General features: G+C 44.5%; 1 protein-coding gene across 9 annotated transcripts in view; it reads right to left on the reverse strand.

The window, feature by feature from the left end:
- NRG1 (neuregulin 1) overlaps nt 1-21,835 on the reverse strand; it is a 384,342-nt gene that overhangs the window by 172,976 nt on the left and 189,531 nt on the right. For 4 of the 9 annotated variants that reach the window (XM_021380038.1, XM_021380037.1, XM_021380035.1 and 1 more), the window contains exon 1: nt 4,294-4,520. The exons of the other annotated variants lie outside the window; for them this stretch is intronic. In XM_021380038.1, coding sequence (XP_021235713.1) covers nt 4,294-4,516 — 223 coding nt within the window. In that variant the 5' untranslated portion in view covers nt 4,517-4,520. Of the gene's footprint in view, nt 1-4,293; nt 4,521-21,835 lie in introns of those variants that run through there. 9 annotated transcript variants of the gene reach the window in all.

Genomic DNA, 21,835 nt, shown 5'->3' on the forward strand with positions numbered 1-21,835 from the left:
TTTCTCACCAGGAGGTACTTATTTTCAATGCCAGTGACCCCGATCTCCCTCCACTGGGCTCTGCAAACACAGATGTGTTCAGAACCATATTTCTGAGGTCACCTCACTGAAATGATGACTGGGACTCTGCTGCTCATCCTTCTTCCCCACACCAAATTTGTCTTTCTGCACCAGCTGCTTACAGACCCCTGCTACTCCTGCCACTGCCGCTGAACAAAAGAGTGGCTGGCACAACCCAGAGTCTGCTGCTCAAGCTTTATATCCATCAAGGCATTTTTCTCTGGAACAGCTCATGGCCTTCATTCTCTGTCCGCTCAAGCCCAGCATCCTCTTCAAAACACTTGACAAGGAGGCTGAACAGCTATGTGCTGATGCACCATCTGGTTTACCAACACACAGGTCTTCCACAGAGGGATTTTCCCCGGGCTGATTCTTTTATCTCACCTCAGTGGCACCACTTTATGGGGTCCAGCACTGAGGTCAGTCTGGCATAATGTTCAAGAGCTGATATGGCTGGATATTAGGAAACTTTCTTCTCAGAAATTGTGGTGAGGCACTGGCACAGGCTGCCCAAGGAGGTGGTGGAGTCATCATCCCTGGAGCTGTTCAAGAACTGTGTGATGTGGCACTGAGGGACATGGTCAGTGAGCATGGTGGGGGTGGGCTGATGGTTGGACATGGTGATCCCAGAGGTCTTTTCCAACATCAGCAATTCTAAGATTCTATGGCAGGCCCAGTCCCAGCCTCCTCACAAGTGCAGTAACAGCACTCTGAGCCAGGAGCAGTGCCTAGGTGAGGGCAGCACCTCACAACTTCAGCTTCCCTGCATGAGGTTTCTCTGCCCCAGCTTTTCGAGCACACTGACAGTGCCCTGCAAAGCCATGCTGGCAGATTTGTTGAGCCTGCCTGCACACTCAGTTGGCACAGCGCATCAGTGAAATCATTTGGAGAAAAGCTGCAAGCTTCTGTCAATTCTTAATACTCCCTCCTCAGTTTTCCACTCCCTATATTTATCATGACCTGGACTGCCCTGTTGAAGGAAGATATGATCACTTTGGACTTCATGCAAGCAATCAATTTGTTCAAGGCCATTTGAAGTGAGGGAGAAAATGTTCTTTTACGTAATTTTAGTGACTAAGAAATCACAGCAAGATGGGCCTCCCCAGGCTTTTGTTACCAAGCCCAGAGCCCAGATTCCACGTGGGCAATGGAAAACATGAATTTTTTTCTGCGTTGCCGCTGTGTAGCCGAGCAGCGCAGGCCAAACCTGATTACATTTTTTTTTTTAATGCTCTAATAAAGCATCTTCTCTAACAGGGATTCCGGAGCTCCCTCATTATTGGTGAGAGAATATAGCAAAGAAATATCTTTCATACGTATATTTTTTAAATAATAAAGCTGATTCTTAACCTTGTGTCTGTTTACCAGTAAAGCAGTGCTTTTTGACAGTACACTGAAGGGAAATGTGAAATGAGCAAATTAAGCCTATTAAAGCTACAATCAGGAAAACAGCTGTAAACAAAAAATTCAAGGTCTGTTAAGGACTTTTGTACTAGTGCACAGATCTTTAACTTGGTTGTAAGCTGCTGATTTTCATATGGAAGGAAGCCCATGAGTGGAGGAGGTAAACTACTGATGGAGCAGAACGCAGCACAGAAGATAATAATTCATGATATACTTCCATTTAAGAAAGCAGGTCACTAAAAAATAAAACTGTTCCATCACCTCTTCAACTGCTCATCCTAAGCACACCCACTTATCATCAGGTGCCTAATTTCTCACTGCAAAACAGTATAGTGAAAAGGAAAAACTGTGGTTCTACCAAAGTCAGGAGGTCTTCATATCATTCCCAGTACACAGTGTTAGTCAATGTGTGTAGCCCAGTTATTAATTTGAGCTGTAATGTGCTTGATCAGAGAGAAAAGAAGCCAGCTGCTGGAAGTGCAGAACTTCCCCCCTACTACATTTAATGTTAACCAACCTTTCTGGTCTTTCTCTTCTGAAGAACTAGTTAATTTTCTGAGCTTTCCCATACCAGAAAATATCCCCAAATAAAAGGGTAGACATGATTTATAAATGCAACATAATCAGCATGGCATTATTTCATTGTGAGTCAAGCGTACAGAGATGTCTTATGCTGTATTTCATTCTCCTCATTAGATGCTGTACCTGCAATCACTGCACACGGATTAGCTACGCACGCGAATTACCGCACGCACTCATCTCAGAAGGAGTGGGATTTTAATTACATAAGGTAGAAGAATGCTCAGTTCTTGCCCACACAGGAAACTTTTGACTAGTAATGTCAGGTATGGATGAAGGCGGTACTCTTTCATACCAGCAAAAACAGAGGTTTCACTCTCTTTAGGTGAACCTCAGACTACACTTGCCACTGTCCAGCATTACAGATAAAACACTTTCCATGGCAGATATGCTCAGACCACAGCACCTGGAAATTAAATACAAGCAAATATCCAAACTCCAGGTGATAAATGCCAACACATCCTCCATATTCTCATTACTCTGACTTCCCCATGAAGTCTCAAAAACCTCTGTCTAGCTCAGAGCCAGGCTGGCTGGGTTGGTCAATAATAGCCCCTCTGATGCAACAGCTCTTTCTCCTGCTCCCCACTGGCTGGCACAAGTGCCCAATCCAAGGCACCTGCACCTCCCGCCCCAGCCACCAGAGACTGACTGTCCATGCCTCTCATGCATGCAGCAGCCCTCCTCTGTTGGAGACAGCAAGCTGCCCACAGAGCAAAGAGCTCTCCTAGAAGAATGGGATGGGACACGGCAGGACCCTGAGGTGTGCACAGTCAGAAGAAGGTTACCTCCCTTACATTCCCTTGACAGAGATTTCCTGTCATAAATCCTCCACCATGTTACTGCCTTCATGTTTTCTATGTCAACCACAAAAACAAACAGAAAATCCCGAACACCCCAAATAGCCCAGCTGTTACTGATAAATTTGCCAGAGGTTTTAACGCTGCAAGAAACAGACTCCTAGCAGAGAGAGAGAGAGACAGTAAGATGGTCAAATGAAGAGTTTGTCCCCAGCTTGGTGTACCAAGGGAAAACTCCCCTGCTCTACCCCCCATTTTTTCATTTACACCCACTGCTGAGCAGAAGCTGGGTGAACGGGGTGGGGTTTAGGGGGGTGTCTGTCTCTGAAGAGGTACAGAGGAGAGGGTGCACAGGGCAGAGAAAGTTTGTAAAGATTATTAGCCCAAAGGGATCCCTGCTGTGGCTGAATCACACACATCCTCCCTGAGGACTGACGATTAAAGTCTAGAGCTGCATCACATTGGCCATGATGCACTAATTAACTCAGGTATATTTAAAGAAATAGACCCCTTGGGGTTTTCTGTTTCTCCATTTAGTGGAATAAAAAAGCAAACAAACAGCCAAATCAGGCAACTGACTCTGCTCTTTTAAAATAATTTCCCACCAGCAACAAAGAATTCAAATAAACAGTCTAACCAATAACTTCAGGCACATGTTGCTGCTGCAAAAACTCTCTCTACACATAAAGCTCTCAAAAGCTTTCTGATAAACTAGCTGGCATAGCACAAGCACTTTAGGAAAAGCATCATGTACTTGTACAGCACTCAGGAGTCCTCATCTTTATCGAGGTTTTTGGCTGACAGAAATACATAACTACAGCGAGTGAGGCAGCTCGCATGGTTGCAACCCTGCCTTTGGGCAGGTCCACAGAGTCCCAAGCCTGTGGACACCTACAATGAGGGTCTTAATGGCATGAAACCTTGCATGTAATATGGAATAGGCATAAGACAAACAACACGTGCTGCTAAACGAGCAAAAGGTCCTCTCTGATCATCCTTGAGTAAATAGCTGCAAGTTTAAACAAAATACCCAGCATGAAAGTTTGCCATCTGTTCAACTCTGCTAAGTGATTCCTGGGGATGGAAAGGGAGAGAAAACGTGTTTTGTAAAGGGAGATATGCACTAGCACTACCACCACAGGGAAAGAAAAAAAAAGAAAAAAAGAAAAAGAGAAAAAAAAAAGAAAGAAAAGAGAAGAAGAGCAACAACTGGCCGAGACCCACTCAGGGTTTCGGGGTCGGCGGGAGGGAGGGCTGCAGACCAGCCCCGCTCGGGCAGCCGAGCAGCTCCGGCCGCACCGCTCCGTGGACAGCCCCCGCCGGACCGGACCGGACCGGACCGGGCCGGGCAGGGAGCCGGGGCAGGAGCGCCCACTGCGAGCGGCCCCGCGGCTACGGGAAGAGCGCGGTGGGTCCGCGCAGGCGGCCCCCGCACCTGCCGAGAGCTTACCTGTGGAGGAGCCGGGCGCTTCGCCCTCCCCCGTGGGAGCGGGGTTCTTGCCGGACCCTTTGCCTTTCTTCCCCTTCCTGCCTTTGCCGTCTTTCTTTTTCTCAGCCATCCCGACTCCGGGCGGCCCCGCGCTCCCCGCGGTCGCCGCCGCCGTCCCTGCGGCAGCCCCCTCCGCCGCCGCCGCCGCCGCCCTCGACTCCCGTAGCGCCCGCGGCTCCAGCATCGCTCTCGACCGCTGCCGCCGCCTGGGACTTGGAGCAACGACTTCCTTGGAAGTTTTTGGAAACTCCCCTCCGGGCCTTTTTTTTTTTCCTTCGTCCCCCCTCCCCCCACCCTGCTCCTCCTCCACCCCCTTTTTTTTCCTCTCTCTTTCTTTCTTTCCTAATGATAATGATAATAATAATAATAAAAAACTCCAGCCCACAAACACACCCCCTCGGCACACGCCGCTCTAGTGCCCGCCCCGGGCACCGCACGCTTGCTCTCGGGAGGAGCTTGCACGGCCCGGGGGTGTGGGGCGGCCCCGGACCCGCGGAGGGCGCAGGCACGGCTGTCCCGGCGGGGCAGGGCACGGCAGGGCAGGACGGGGCGGGGGGCCGGGGCGGGTGCTGCAGCCCGGGGCCGCCTCGCGGGCCGGCAGAGCCCCGCGTTCGCCGCGAAGGCGGGCGGCTTTGCCGGCAGGCGACCTGCTGCAGGTCCAAGGGAGAGGCGGGGGCCTCACCGGGGGGGGCGCGGGGCGGGGGGAGCGAAAGGCGGGTGCAGCTGCGGTGAGTCCTCAGGGTGCTTGCGTGCTCCCATTACGCACCTGCTTAAGCTGTAGCTTCCTGCGGGGTTTAGCGGCGGTGCCACCCCCCGGCTGCGGCGGATGCTCGGGGAAAAGGGGATTTGCAAGGCTGGAGTGCAGTGCTGCACCTGGTGCCGAGCGCGGGGATCCCGCCACGGGAAGGTCCCACAGCGGCGGCTCCTGGCAGCGCGGATCCGTTTCTATTCGTGCGCCGTGGCAGTGGACTCAGCCCCGCACCGCCGGGAGGTGAGCGAGAATGGGTCAGGTAAAGCTGCGCCTACATGAAACCGCACTCAGCGCAGCCATCGCTGAGAGAGCTCTGAAATACGGGCAACAGCGTAAACCCATATAAACTTCACTGTCATCTCTTAAACTTGTCCAAGAATCTCTGTGTGTAGTTGCTTGGCTGAGCCGCGTTCCCTGCTAGTGCAGGTAATTGTGCCATTAGGCAGGAAACATGATACTCTGAGAAGTTACAGAAGGGATCCACGCAAACTACTTGAAACCCCTCAACAGAAGGTTTTCCACGTAGGCTTGGAAGGGTCATGCAATGTGGAAAAACAGATAGGATCAGAGCCTAAATCTAGGATTGCTTCTTAGCAGTTCTTAGCGACTGTCTCTTCAGGAGAGTGTTCTACATGTCCTTTGCGCTGCAAAAAGATTTACAACATCCACCATGTACTAAAGATGCTATAGAGTTGTTTTTGAGTGTTACTTGATCAAAAACTTTGGAAAAAATCTTCCTGAGTCAGACACCAGCAACACTCCAAAACCAGCACATGCTAACTTCTTATCTGCTCTGACTGAAAGTTTTAGGGTTCAGTTTTTCCAGATATTCCCCTGGAGCAAGAAGCTTTGGAAGGAAGCTGTGGTTAACCAGTGATACTGGGATTCCAACATTTGGACTTTGGAACCAACAACAACAGGGAAAAAAAAGAAAACTAACCCGTATCTGTTTAAGTTCTGTCTCTATGGTAAAATAAGAGAGGTGAACAACATTGACTGTAAAACAATAAAGCAAAGAAATAGGCATCCAGAGTGGCCTGGCAGTGCAGCATCAGTGAACTAATCAGAACACGCACACACACAAAAGGGACATGGGTACAGTTCTTGACACCAAAAGTTCTAGAACACAGTTTAGCGACATTTTTTACTTCTTAATACGCGATGTTATAACATCCTTTCGTAAATGTGCTGAACCGAGAATGAAGAAATAAACCACGGGGACAGAAAGCGAACCTCACAGCACAGCACAGCATAGCACAGCGCAGCACAGCGCAGCCCGCCGAAGACGGCGGCGGAGCAACCGGCGGCAGTGGCTCGATTTGTCCTTAAGAGGTCACTACTCAGCAAGGACGGAGCCCTGCTCGGCTACATGGGAGGCACTGCTCTGTGTCAGGGCGTGCTGTTAAATAATATCGCCGTGACCTGGCTTTCTGTGCTCTGCAGAATATGCGTGCTCGAGGTAAATATTACTTTCACGACACGTTCACCGCTACTAGATAATAATCTCAGAGCCCTGAGCAGGGCATGGACTGGGCTAAGCTGCCATCACAGGCCTTTTTGTAGGGTCTGCTACAGTGAGAAGACCCTAGGAGCCTGGAGATTAATCTGAAATTAAGGAAATGACAAATTCCTGACTACCTGGCACTGTGTCTGCCAGAAACTGGAGTCGTTTATTGGGAAAACGTACCAGAAATCTGTCCCTAAAGCAAGCCTATTATTTCCAGAAGGAAGAGTGTGATTCATTTTAGGCAGTATGTCATAGATCTGCAGGAGAAGGGTGAGATTTACTTCTGCACACAACATTGCTAGAAAGACAGACTTCTAACACTGAAGTCTGTCTCTTCTGTTCTACTGCCAGCTGTGAGGTGCTTTATCAGAGTTGTTAGCAACTAACTTAACAATGTGTTAAAAAAAAAAAGCATTTTCCCCCTCCATTGTGGTAGAAGGTGGGCTTGACAGAAGCCAATCAGAAAACATGCAGCATAGCACAATATTTTCAGCTGCTATAGCAAAGTTCAGTTCAAAGTTCAGACCCTAGAGCACTTGATCAATTCCCACAATCAAAGGCCATTCTGGACTTGAAATAGAGGGATGTGATCCTTTACAACTTTTCCTCGCAGTAGGAAGCATATCTCAGACATGTTTCATGGTCTGCTGAAGATTACAGATACCTGTGGAACGGAAGTCAAATTAGCACACACATCACTTCATTATAGGACAGGTAGAAGAGAGCTGTCCACTTGTCACCAACATGTGGCAGGTGGAGACCATATGTGGAGCTTTTGATGTCCTTGGTCTCTTCATCTAAACTTCTTTGGTGTAGAAACAAAGCTCTGTCCATGCCCCAGCTCACCCAGCTATTGGCAGTCTGGCTACCCTGGACTTTGTGCAGTTATTCACATCATGCAGAGTGAACACAGAATGCTGCAGTCTGTTTTTTCACTTACATAAACATCTTAACAAAATGCAATGCAGGGCAAAAGAGACTGATCAGTAAACAAAAATAAATAAAGAGTCTACCAGAGTAACAAACAGTTGAGTAAAATGTCAACAATCTGATTTGCTTTTGGTTCTTTACAAATGTACTGCTCATACAGAGGGAACTTAGCTATAACCACACTGAGATTCCAATACCCTGCACAAAAGAGTAAAAGGTGTTTAGAGACTGTTCTTTTTGAACTGTAAATGCACAAATTGATCAGTAGGGTTAGCCCCGGTCTCAGGATGTTCTTCAAGCAGTTAAAGGACTGCTGATTTCTTTTTCTAAATTTGATCTTCCCTCAAAACACATGAAGCTAAGTCATATTTTGGACTTAAATCTGCATAAAAGTCAAAACCACTTGTTGCCACTCAACTTACAGTGAGAAAACAATATGCAACATCAGCGTAAATACAAATAAACAGTAAAGATGTATCCTAATTGTAATTGGGAATAAAATATATTCTCATTTTTTGTTGGACTTGAAAGTATGTCAGCAGCTAAGTACCAAATCTTTGACATCTGCTCAGCTGAGTCAGGACAACAGTAGTAGCTTTTGTTCTACTGACATTTTTGAAGATGGAAATCTTGATTACACAAAAGTATCCTAAGAGTGGTTTAAAGGTCAAGCTGACAAACCAACATCTTTGGCAACATCAGCGATCGTGACAGGTGATGACGTCCCATTAACGTCTCTTTTCAGGAAATGGCACACTTTGGAGTTGTTTGTACATGTGTCTGTATATAAGTTGATACAAACAAGAACTGATAGTCTCCAATTTACCAACAATTTTATGAACTCAGTTCGTGAAAGTTCAGGAAACTGTCACAGCAAGATAAATGGATACTTTAGAATTTACAGCTTCAGAACTTTTTAGATCTTCTAAAGTGAGTGCTAGTGACATTAACTTGCAAGTGGAATGAATGAAAGAAAAAAGTATATGAGTGGACATAAGAAACATAGAACCATCCAACCATTTAGGTTGGAAAAGACTCTAATGCTTATCAGGTCAGACTATCACCTAGCACTACTAACTCCATTACAAAGCCACATCCCAAAATGCTGTATCCATACATCTCTTAGATACCTGCAGGGACAGTGACTCCACCACTTTCCTGGGCAGCCAACTCCAGAGCCTGATCACACACTCCGTGAAGAAGTTATTCCTAATCCCCACCCTAAACCTTGCCTGGCACAACTTGATGACATTTCTTCCTGTACTAAACAATATTGTATTATAACCACAAATGTGGCCCCTGACAATACACTGAATTAAAAGATGTAGTAAGTGAAAATCTATTCAGAGGAGTAATTTTAGCAGACCCATTTATGAGGCAGTAAACTCTTCCAGCACCAACAGGTCTGACAGATCTCTTACTACAGTGGTGTGACTCCCCTGATGAGTATTTCATCCTCACATTGTGCTCTCATCAGAATGTATTAAAATTTATTTTATTTTTAGTGGATATTGAGAGTTCATTTAATTTATGTGCAGATACTCTCATTCAGGACAAAATAAAAATCTTTAAGATCAGACCAATTCACTTGGGAAGCTAATTGAGTCTAATCCCATTAAACTCAATTCTGATTAAGAATGCCAAAACAAAGCTTTAATGTGGTTTGACAAATTCCCTTTAAGTGCACATCTGTTCAGGACCCAGACTGATGATAATCCCTGTTATCCTGATGCACCCACAAGGGACCCATAGGCCTTCCAAATTAGACCAGCACTCTGCGGGCATGAATCCACGGTGGTCTGTGCTCCATTACGGCCAGCATACGTCCGTCCCTCACCTCTGTGGCAACATGTGTCAGAAGGGACATCAGTCTCAGCACCTTTGAAGGCTGCACCCATGCACTCAAAATCCATGCTTTGCCCAGTGGCTGTGGTCAAACTGCCTCTGCCTCTGAGCTGATAAGAACTGCGGGTGTTACCAGGTGATACTGTGTCTTGTGTAGTTCACTCCACTGCAAGGTGGGTGGTGTTGCAGCCCCCCTGCCTCCCTGTGATCCTCTCCTCTGCCCAATAGGCTGTCTGTCACAAGTACAAAACTCCACCCTACTGCAAGAGTAAAAGGATGCTCTCTATGGGAGGCAATTAACCCTACATCACCTTTAGGGTGAACCTAAAGGGTCTCCAAGGGCTCCACTTCAGGCTACTTTTACCCCATAGGGCCTGTGAAGCAATCAGCTTCCCTTTGGAGTCAATCAGTGCAGCCCAAGTGTACTTGAGTGTGTTTTGCCTGCGCTGCCAACCAAGGTTGCAACAGCCTTCTTCAATGAGATTATCTCAGTGGAATGCAATCTGCACGATATCTTGTCTCCAAAACACCCCTCTGGCCATGTGGGGAATCTAGAAGGCTCTTTCTTTACCAAAGAGGGAAAGGAGTTGGAAAGGGGAAAGGATTTAGGTGCAACAGCTCTCCACTGTGTAACTCCAAACTCTAAATGATCTGGTGACCAACATAGGTCCCCGAAGCACACACACAGGCCCTCCATTTAGAGCACTGTGACTGCTCAGTGCCTGGCAGTGGGATTCGTACAGCCACATCTGCTAAGCAGCCACCCACCCAAGCTGTGTTAGAAAGGTTAACATACAACAAGATGTCTGGATGAAGCTTAGGACTTTCCAATGCTTTCTCAGACCAAAATTGAACCAAAAATATCAGGGGGAAAAAAAAAAAGATGATGCTGTAGGAAGAGAATGGCAACAAGGCAACAAGGTACACTCCTTCCCTCCTGCCTGTGGTAACAACCACTGGTAAAAATATCTTCTCCCTGAGGGGGAGAAGTTTGAGTTCAGGTTCCTTCATCTGTCTGGAGGGATATAAATGCACATCTCCCATCCCTCAGAAGTTACTAAGGCACTTAGGCACTCAGGCCACAGATTTTGCACAGGTGGAATACATAAGAAAGCAGAAACTAGAATTCAGACCTCACCTTCCTTCTGTAAGCCTTCTAGCCACTGTCATGCTTCCTCTGCCTCTGAACCAGTGCGTGGGTATACCAAGGGTATTCTCTCTTTTCTGAGCATACCAATAATTCTGGACCCATAAGCCAGGCACACAGATGTGCATTTTTTTTCAGTGGATTTCATGGATACTTCAGCTAAATGTCCTGCTCTTAAATGCAGTAATAGTTTTGTTTTTTTTTTCCTCATTAATACTCAAATGAAGGGTGAGACTTCCCCCATCCACATACCTCACCACATACACACGCACATTCAGAATTCAGCAAATTCAGAACTGCTGTGATTCAACTGTGGCCCTTGCAGCCCACAATGCTGGATGAACAGCAGTAAGCAAAAATACATTGCATGTGGGGAGGGGAGTCTCTGTGTGGGCTTTGTCTTCTCCATAGCTCTTCTTATTGAAATCCAAAAGCAGAACTGAATACTCTGTTAGAAAGGAAGTACAGTCACTCCACCTTTCTTTTAAGGTCTTTGAACCAGAAAAATAATTAAGATGTACTTAATTAAATTCTGAGCCTTTGGTAAAGTTCCCTACTGTGCCTTATGTGTATAAGAAATATATAGCAAGTCCCGACTGTTTAGCTCAAGCTGTAGAAGTTTGTGTGATTAATTACTGTGTGTTTAAATCCCTGATTTAGCAGTCATCTTACTGAGCATACAAGCATTGCTATGGCAACTCCTTTGCTTAAGGCGCAGACTTACATACCTTTGAGAAATAGCGTTTGGGAAAGGCTCTTGCAGAAAGTTTTCATGCCTTACCTTTATAAGTAAGCATAACTTTGGTTAAAATCTCTCTGATACGCCATTACTTCAGTCAAAGTTTCTCAGCTGAAACTTTCACTGATTTTTTTTTTTTTTTTTTGAGTAATACATTGCTTTCACCAAGTTGTTTCAGAAGGTGAATGCACTTCCCATCACAGCCAAGCAGAAGATAATTTTGGTAGGCTTGCTTCAAAAAGAGAAATATGGTGTGCAGGGGTATCATTTCACACTGTGAAATAAGGATTGAAGTGAAAGGCTAAATAAGAAACTAGTCAAGTGATAAATTAAAGCCCAGGGAAATTCGGTTATTTCAAGCCTTCAAAAATAATGTTTTGAAGTTGTGTTAAATGCAGTACCGTGGTGGGTAGGGAGGAGGTGGGGTGTTTCCTGCAGACAGGCCAGAGCAAAACTATATAGTTATATGCTCTGAAGCCTGCCAACTGTAGGGTAAAAAAAATGCACCCCAAAATGCACCTGGGTGCTCTGTAGTTACCCTAAGAACAGAGCACCAAGCTGACAAGACAGCAGCTGGAGCATAGATGTGGAAAACTACTCTTTATGTGCCATGTTGCTATTAGTCTGCTTTAGGAGTCTGCTCCTGGCCATTGCTAGAAACTGGATGTTAAGCTGGACAGGCCTTCAACTTGACCTTTAATCACCATTTTTATGTTTCTCTGCTTTGCATACAATTTAGCAAGTGCCTGGGGATTCAGATCAGCATTGGTCTTCATCATATGTCTAAAAGCACATGGTGACTTCAGTGATCTGTAAGGGAGCTCTGTTTATAGGAACTTGTCTCCTCTTCACAGATTATGTAGTTTAATTTCTTTCCCTGCACGTATAGAGACAAGGTGTGAAGTCACATTTCCCAATTGGTCTTCCACGATCAGAGCAATCAGAGCTCTGTCACTTTCTCCTGTTTCCTTGTTTTGGCACATCAGAAATCACTAAGCTATCTCTCTACTGAAGGATTGCCAAGGGGATGTTGCAGTGACATTTCAAAGGATCTTCTTTTTTGTTTTCACGGCTGTATAAAATCATGAATGAAGTTATTGCAGGTTGCTTGGTGGAGGTGGGACAACTGAATTCAGCATAAAATATTTAAGAAAAAGCTAAATATAACTTTGTCTGGCAAAAGGTGTGGTAAGGAAGGTAGTGAACACGGTGTGAAAGTTGAAAAAAAAAACAGAGGTCAGATCCCTAAGGGTGGATAACCGATTCAGTTCCTTTGAAGTCTATGGAAATAGTGATTTACGCTCCTGAAAATTTGGCCTTAACACATCATGACTATTTCCAGATGAGTTCTAGTTTAACACAGATAGCAAATAGACTTGCTGTTTGCTGACTCATTCCTCCCTTTTTAAAGGAAGTTTGAGTGGTGAGTCCTGCTGGAGACCCCCGGCATTGTAAGTGCTTTCATGTAATCAGACTGGTGTGACTTCCTCTGTCGATAAAACTTTTGTAAAATACCCTTTGGACAAAACTCTGTCCAGACCCTCTGGGCTCACACACACATGCATACACACACAGAATAGGACTCAGGGGATGCTGCGGGGCCACACAGGTCCCAGTAAGTGCAGTACTTCAGCACACTTGAAGACCTAAATACATGTATGTTTGGGGTTCTTTTGGATCACTGAAAAATTCCTACAAGCTGTGCCCTGGCTGCCAAGTTTCGGTCCTTAAAAATACAAATAACTGGGATCTGGGTGCTTCCCTTTAGGGCAAAGTTTTCTAAAAACCTTCATTAATCCTAACCTTAGGAAAACAATGCAGGACTCAGTTGTCAGGGAATAAAATGTGTGGTGCCTGTGACACTAAATTCTTTCAAGTGGTTTTAATTGACTCATAAAACATTCAAAACTGAGACAAGGCAGGAATCCTACTACCCTGAATATTCTAGACCTGTACAGCTTGCTAGTAAAGCATCGAAAATTGTAGGATCACCTAATTGAGCAGAAAAATAATGCATTTAATAGAAACTCTTTCTGCAAGTTTATTCATGAGTTAAAGTTGTTAAAGTCAACAACAAATGTGCTATTCCATGAGTCCAGACCTTTGACTGTTCATAAATAACCCACAGGAGGACTGTGGTTATGCCTGTTAGAATGTAGAATGCATAATTACTATTTGCTAATTTGATCACTATGCATAGTGCTAAGCTGGCCCATTAAACAAACACTCTTAAACCTATAGTTTGCTCTTGAACTATCTGTCACACATACTGCATAGAACTTGGTAATGCAGAGGCGCCATGTCAGCTATATACCTGAGTTTCCAGATGGGAAGCCAGCATTATAAATTGAAAACAGGGTATGAATTTAATAATGGGACTGAAAGCCAGTCAGTGCATACCGACTTCTGTTCTCTGTTAAGGGATATGAACTATTCCTTTTTTACCAAGGTTTCATTCTCCAGTGAGGTGAATGAAAGTCAGCCTTTTACTAGCTGTCAACTTTCTTTAGTCTGTCATTCTAACTGTGAAAGAGAAAAATACAAGCAAAATCAAAGAGAATAGAGTCAAGAAAATCCTGATGGTTTGGTAGGAACCTGTGACTGAAATGTGGGACGTATCAAAAGTGCCTTAAAATGTTCTGGATTGCACCAGTAACTGAGGCATGGACACCCAGAGCTTGTATAGCAGCACTAGGGATACCAAAATATTGCAGAGATAAAGTGAAGGAAGAGATTTTTGTGAAGTTTCTTGACAAACTGTCAGTTGGCAAGGGACACCGACAAAAAAAAAAAAAAGCTCCAAACTCTCCAAAGGATTACCCTTGTGAGACTGAGCAAGAAAGTTATCCAAGAACAGTATCCATGGGGAATGCACACTTTCAATGAGCTCCAGTAAGAGTTAACAGAAAGTACCTGCAGTTCCCTTCTCTTGAGCTATGGCAACTAAGGGGAGCCTTCTCATTCAGTATTACCAAATTTTTGATCCTGTTTGAAGCCAGTGAAACACGTATCCAAGATTAAATTAATTTCACGTCATAGAGATGGAATCAAGGGTAAAGAAATTTAAAAAGATAATTGACTTACTTGCAAATGTAGACCACAGTCAGCTGTATAGTTTTCAGCGATGCAGAGTCATATATGCAACAAAAGAAAACAGAGGTATTGTACTCTCAGCTCATTCTGCAAGGTAACTGGAAAAAAAAAATTGCCACAAATGCAGAGCTCTGGGATTGTGATGGAAAGATGGATGTTTTGCTGGAGTTTATAATAAGCCTATAGAATAACTGTCCTCAGCAGGCTGATTTTTGACAGGCAGAAAGAAATAAACAGCATAACAGAAATTAATGCAAGTGTCAGATGATTACAGCAGGACTTTTTAGTGCTGTTTAATAAATGTGAGCAAGAAACTAACATGATGCAAGGTGAGGGAAAAGGCAAGAAAATTGTCAGGGAAAGGAGAACAGTGCCATCACTCCCCTACTCACTGTTACAGCCCTGGAAAGCTGAGCTGGCTGGTGCCCTAAACTGCCTCAGACCTCCCATTTCTCTGGATGCAGGGTGGGCAGAATTTGGCATGCCACACTGCCCTCCACGTTTTCCTACATGCTCCTTTCATCTCCTGGAGGTAGAAATGGAGCCCTTTGGACTTAAGACCAGGAAGCAAAATCAGTTTTGCCTTTGCTTCTGGAAGGTCTCACGCTGGCCTTGGTTCAAAACCTCACTAGAGCCTCTCTGTATAGACAGATACCATTTAACAAAGTGTGAAGTAATGGATAAAGAAATCTCTGGTGTGCGTAGGCTGAAATGCAGTCTGCAATTGCAGATGGTCCAGCAGGTGCATGACTTGTCTACAGCAATGGGATGCAAAAGATATTTAAAGACTCTGATGAAGTGTCCGATGGTCAGGGACACCTCAAGAAAATAATAAGTCACATAGATACAGATCACAGTGTTTTGGCAAAAATAAGTATCTGAGTGAATGTTCTGAGCAAAGTGATGAGAGATAGAAGGAAAGCTGGACTAGTTTGGAGAGAATAATTAGCTAGCAAGAGTTACTGTAGTAAAATTAATATAGTTAAGTATCAGCAAAGCAGTCAAATGCAAAAGCTTCCTCCCATGAACAACTCACGAAGACAGGCCTAGTTTTGAAATGGTATTTACAGAACATACCATAGTCTCTCAGGTAAGCTAATGGCTTTGGCAGGCTGAAATATGATACGGAGAAAGAAACTCTCGCTACCCTTGGGACAGCAAAGTAAGTGCCCTAGCACCCAGGATGACCCCATGTACAGCAGCCTGAGCCATCCGAGGGTCTGGATGGGATGCATGTAATGGTAAGACTGGCTGAGGATAAATATACCAAAGTCCCAAAGTTACTACTTTATCTGCCAAAAGCTTGCAGATGCTCTTTGTCTAACACCAGTGTTTGGCTGTGCCTGTCTGGTGGTATGTGATCAGGTCACAGACATCTGCATATTTGTGTTTTTATAAGATGCTGTGGAGGTATTCAGTAGCTCTCGGTGCCTGAAATGTTTTAATGGGTGGTTCAGAATTTCTCTGTGGCGCTGGTGTGCCCCTGGTCCTGTGCAAAATTTGCACAAGTGTTGAACAGACTTTCTACTCCCATGTGTTTATGATCTTTCATTCATTTATATAGGGTGATATTTTCATAACCTTTAATCATCTGCATTTTTAACTGAAGGTCATGATTAAATCTTTCTTTTACCTCACTTTCCCCATGTTCTTTAAGGGCCTGCATATTCCTCCAGTAAATACCCACTCCAGAGTGTTGATTTCTTCCAGTTTAACAGCTTGCTTGCTCCCTTTGCCTTAAACTAGATGTCTTTCACTTCCTCATTATGCACAAAGACCCATTTATTTTTCAGAGAGGAAATGCTCACAGCTTGGACACTGCTGACCCAACTTCTCTACCTCAGTCTAGAAGCTGTACTGACTCACCCAACAGAAAATCTGACCAATCCTTCAGACATTGCGTGTTACGTTTACAAGTTGTGGTTACATTTAAAGCAGTTTATCTTTGTTCTTACCAAACAAAAATGTGAAGAATTTACAGACCAGTTTAAACAAAGTGGTGGGATCTGAGTCAGCTTCTTCAGTCATCAGTGATTTTACATGGTCGATTAATTACCATTAGCTCTAACATCCATGAATGCCTTCTGTTAACCACCAAGCAAATTACGATGTTCTCCTCTGAGAAAAGTCATTGGTTCTTGAAAAGATTATCAACAATCTCATTCTCTTCGCTTAACTGAAATTATTCCTAGTTTTTAAGATGTCACTGTAATGACTCCCAGTTGAACAAAGATGGAAATGAAGAATGATGTGACAGAGTGGTTGATTCAGGGAAGTACCTTAAAGCTGTGACAGAACCATAAAGATGTCAGATCTTCAAAATGTTGTTCCAGAAACTTCAGAGCACTGTCTCATCTGAGATCCTTATATGGGACACAAAGTGTGTGTCTGTTTGTCCCTTTCTGGCTGGTATCCCTGTGGAAGCCAAGTGGTCTAAATCTGATATGCGACATAGGACATGCTGGACCTGCACTGGCATTCTTACCAGTCAGGGTGTTCCACCAAGTAACACACAGTATTGAGGTCCTACGCATACTACACTACAGGCCTCAGACATTTTTGAGAAAGGCTGTTCACACCAAATTAACCCTAGAGGGACAGATCTACAACTCATAGAATTCGGAGCAAATAGTAATACAGACCCTGTACTAGATACAGAAAAAGTCACTGACAGAAAGAGAAAAAAAAAAACATAGAATGGGGTTTTGTGCTGTGCTGGTTCACAAACCTCTTTCAGAAATGTTAATGTTCCCTAGAATTTGTGAGACAATGAAGACAAGTTTTGTTCACTTTAGACATTGATTCAAGATAGCAGCAGTTTGATCCCAGTTGTGTGCAAAAGGTCGTACTTTCCTCTGAGAGGGCACCAGATGACCACTAATGCCAAAGTACAAACTCATAGCTCTTTGTAGTCATTTTACTGTCTCTGAAATGATGCCAGCGGAAGATGATTGCCACTGTGGTACAAGCTGTTGACTGGTATATGTGCAACTCCCTCTTTCCTGTTCTTTACATGCAATCATTCTCCCACAGTCTTTTAATGTCTCCTACCTTTCTTGCGGCTGGTTAAGTTGAAGGAATTTACTCCAAAAGCTTGGGAGTTTGGGCAACATATAAGGGTCAAAGCAGTCAATAGGACTGCAGAAACAATAAGTACAGAGATGCCATTAAACCTTCAGAGCAATAGGGGAAAAAAATGATATTTTGTTGAAGCATAGTCCTCTTTTTTTTCATGGCCAGAAGGGCAAAGCTTGGAGCTCATGAAGTGGACTAAAAGCAGGTAAGAACATAAATAAACTACTCAAAAGGATATATATGGAAGGTATCTTAGCTTAAAAGACACTGGAGAGGAGACAAGAAGGCCAGAAGATCACAGGGGAAAAACCCTCTCTGATCTGTACTGATGAAGGAATGGGGCTTCAGTGAATTATCCTCACTCAGGATGAGATCTTGACTTCCAACCATGACAGCAAAACCTGCACTAGGAACTCTTAGGAAAGGAAAAGAGAAGAAAATTGAGAACATCAGTCTGCCAAACTGTCTCTTTGCACCCATATTTTTGTAAAAACTGTGCCTGTATCTTCTCTGGTTAAGGTACAGAGAAAAGCAAGACAGGTGATTGAAAGTATGCAGTCTAGTGTTGATGGGAGATGTGGCTGGAGTCCCATGCATTTTACGTAAGTGGAACAGAGAAGGTGACTAGGGAATTATTCACTGGTTCCCATAATTGTAGAAAGGGTGGTCAGTAAAACCAGAAAGCGGTAGCTTCAAACACAACCTTTATTACTTTCAAACATGAAAAAGAGTATATTTTCACACAACATTTAGCTAATTACATTGTGGAACTCTTTACCACAGGACATTGTGAACAGTAGAAGCATACATGAAATTCAAAACCAATCTGATAAACTAATGGACAAAAAGTGATTCAGGAGCTATTAAACATGAACTCATCATCCCTGAAATGCAAGCACTTGGAGGCGAGAAACTATTCCCCATAGAACAGCTCTGGGAGCTGTGTACCAGGTCAGTGCAAATAGAGACAGGGCAAGAATGGTGGCAAGAGGCTCTCCTCTGCACAGGCCTCATCCAGGTCCTGTCTGAGGCCTCCTTGTAGAGGAGAGACATCAACAAATAGATGTGAGCTCAGCAGAAGGTCATTGCTGTGGGGATGAAGCACTGCTCTGTGAGGAGAAGCTGCAGGCCAGGGCTGGTTTTGTCTGGAGCAATGATAGCTTTGGGGCACCTGCCAGTACCCTGGCACTGGCTGTCAGGAAGGTGAGCAACAGTGGAGCTGAACCTAGAGAGGCACAGGCTGGAGTTAAGGACACACTTTGTCCCCATGACAACAGCCAGGCTGTAGAACAGGATGCCCAGAGTGTCTGTGTCATCTACATCCTCAGAGGTTTTCATGACCTGAGAAAAGAAAGCCGTTACAAAGCCAAAGATAAAGCTCCTTGCAGAGGAGAGCCTCTATTTCTGTAGTAGCCTCTGGGCCCAAAGATTGTGTAAATGCTAATGAAATACCATCATTCCAATGTGTTATTTCTCTTTGCTTCTGAAACATACATAAGCAGACCTTGGCATTTACACTCATGCAAAAATAGAGATTAACTTCAACTTTCTGCATAAAAATAATTGCCATTAGACTGCTCTGTCCCTGTACTAAGAAAGGCAAGTTCTCCAGCAAAGCCAGAGAAGAGTTTTTCATCTGGTGCAAGTCAGGACGATGTTGCTGACGCTGTCGGGCTGTTGTGTTACCCTCACAGAACCTCTGCCCCTGACCTGTCCCATACCTAAGCCAGCAAGGCAGGGTGGTCAGAAAGGCTAATCAAGTACAGCACATCAGCAGGTTGATGTCAGCAGGTAAAGGATAGGGGAGTTGTGTCATTAGCACACAAGGGTGTGCCTGTGCTACCACTGCTCTTGCTTTGGCTGCTGTGGATGAGGAGATGACAAGCAGGATGCACAATCTCCCTCCTGCCAGCATGGACACTAGCCAGGCTTCTCACATCTGCAGACAGGGGAGTTGAGAGGGGCTGTCTGCTTCCTCTTCATCTTGTGGAGCTGACAAGGCTCTCTTTTCCTATGGAGAGGCCTGAAGAGTGGGCAGCAATGTACAGGCATGACTCTATCAGTGGTTGTGCTGCAGGATCCTAAACAGCACACTACGAGGCTGTCTTCAATCTGACAATGAGGACAATGGTGCAACTGCACAGCTTCCCTTTGCAAGGGCATATTCTATCCACAGAAACACTCTTTTTAAAGAAGAATGACCATTGCCTGGGATTTGATAACTCCAAACTTCAATCCTGCTTTGTGTTGAAATAGCCCTGAGTAACAGGCTGCATTAATGCCTCCATTGCCACAGGGTGAGATAATGCCCAATATATCTGTTATGCAGTAATAGCAATAATGCCAGCAGCAAGTTAGGTGTTAAACAGCCTTTGGTCTCTCCTGTGGGCCTAGAAGATGCTTGTGTTTAATTTAGACCTTATCAGCATGACTTTCATTTTTTCTCTTTTCCCAAAACAAAGTGAGGACACAGACAATGCAGATGATGGAGCATTTCATTTGTGTTTCCTACTCTGAGTAGAAAGGTGCAACATCCCAGCTGGAACCAACAGCTGGGCTCAGATGAATAGCGGGAGCTTGCTCTCCATCAGTGCAGTTGGGGTGATAGACAGCCTTTTGGTTATTCAATTCAACATCCCCCCAGCAGAAAGGAGCTCTCAGATGTAACACATCGTAAGTGTCACCCAGAAGAGCAGTGTTCTGGAGTGTGATTTCTCAAGGACTCTCTGTTGTTCTGTCCAGCTTGGTAGGTACAGCTTCTCCCTCCTCCCCTTCCAAAAATACCAGTTTAAAAAATCCAGATATTGACTAATAGGCAGTGCAAGGCAATAAGAGAGAGATTTTTCCTTATTCCCAGCATAGACTCAAACCAGGCAGGACGCGTTGCCACAGAGGGACCTGTGAACACATGTACTGGCTGCTCATGCTGTTCAGGAACTGGGTGCACACACTCAACAGAGAAGAATTTCCGTATACCTTTTGGTTTTCCACCTGTGTTCAACCTCTTAGCTGCAATGCATGTTACTTATATGACTCATCCCACTTAAGTCAGTGGAACTACTCACCAAAGTGCTACTCATCAGGAGAAAGGGTTCTCCAGGCAGGCCACAAATACCTGATCATGCTTAAATTTGTGCATGCCTGCTCCAGTCATAATTTGAACACCTTCACACAATTCCTTTAACAGCCTCAAGTTTTTGGAGAGAAAGGAATGCAGAATTGACTGGGTGTTGTAAGGAAAGAACGTAGACCAAGCAAACAATGAGTACATGATTGTTGCAAAGAAGGAAGAAATAAGAAGCAGGAAAATCCAAAATATGAGATAAGTGTGTTTTGTTGTAGTTGTTTTGTGGTGGTTTGTTGTTGTTGTTGTTTTTTTTTTTTTTTTCATTTATTTGAGCTGGTCCATCACTATTAGTGGATATATTCCAATTTGTTTACAGAAATGGACTGCTTTAAGAAGTGAAGAAAGTTATGTCTATGTGGTAAATACTATGACCTGGGTGTTTCACCTGCCACGTGTACTTAATTGTTACTAAATTGGAAATATGCTATTATTTTTATTACACTGGAGGACAAGGAATTGGGAACAGGAGGTGTTTTAGTTCCCTTATCTGTACAACAAAACTCTAACAGGCTGGATGTCACCAGTGATATTGTCTTGAATCATCTTGATTAGGCGTCTTATGGAATGATACATGAAGGCATTTATGAAGTACGACATGAACATTTAATGTATTCTTCATCTTTGCAGTGTATTGTACGTCCATCCTTGCTGGTAAGATGCTGTTGCTGTTTTGTTCCTTTTTCACTATCCTGCTATGGATCTTTGTTGGGGATGATGAGAGCAGTACACAGTTACTCTTCAAGCGTCACAGAAATATGCAAATTGTACAAAGGTGCTTCAAGTTTCAGCAGGGCTGACTTAGCCTCTGGTGCCAAAAAAGAGGGAGGTGATTAAGGTTGTCTCAATCAGATGGGATGCTGCTCATCCAAGTCTGGCACAAATTTCACAGGCAATAAATATCCCAAATCACTTCTTGGAAGCGCCAGCATTTCCTGGTGGAACTCCTTTGACTCCAAACAAGTGCACACCCTTCCTGTACAGCACACTGTGGGCCACATGCTGGGGCCGGTCGGTGGCTTTCAGTGGTGTCTTACCAGACAGGGCACTTACCTGTATCACATCACTTTGCAAGAAGCTCTTGGGCTAGGGAATACATGACATGGTGTTAACAGGAAAGAGCATCTCCCCTGTGCCAGAAGCATAGTCCTCTATTGCTTCCATCCAAGCTGCTTTCCAGCAGGTGTGCAAATCCACTGATTCAGTGCAGATCCTCTGGCTGGACCCTCTGGACAAGCATATTGAAAAATAGGAACCTGTTGCAAAGGGATTATGAGTCCAAATGCTTCTGG

Source organism: Numida meleagris, chromosome Z (assembly GCF_002078875.1).
Source record: "Numida meleagris isolate 19003 breed g44 Domestic line chromosome Z, NumMel1.0, whole genome shotgun sequence".
NCBI classification, from domain to species: Eukaryota; Metazoa; Chordata; class Aves; order Galliformes; family Numididae; genus Numida; species Numida meleagris.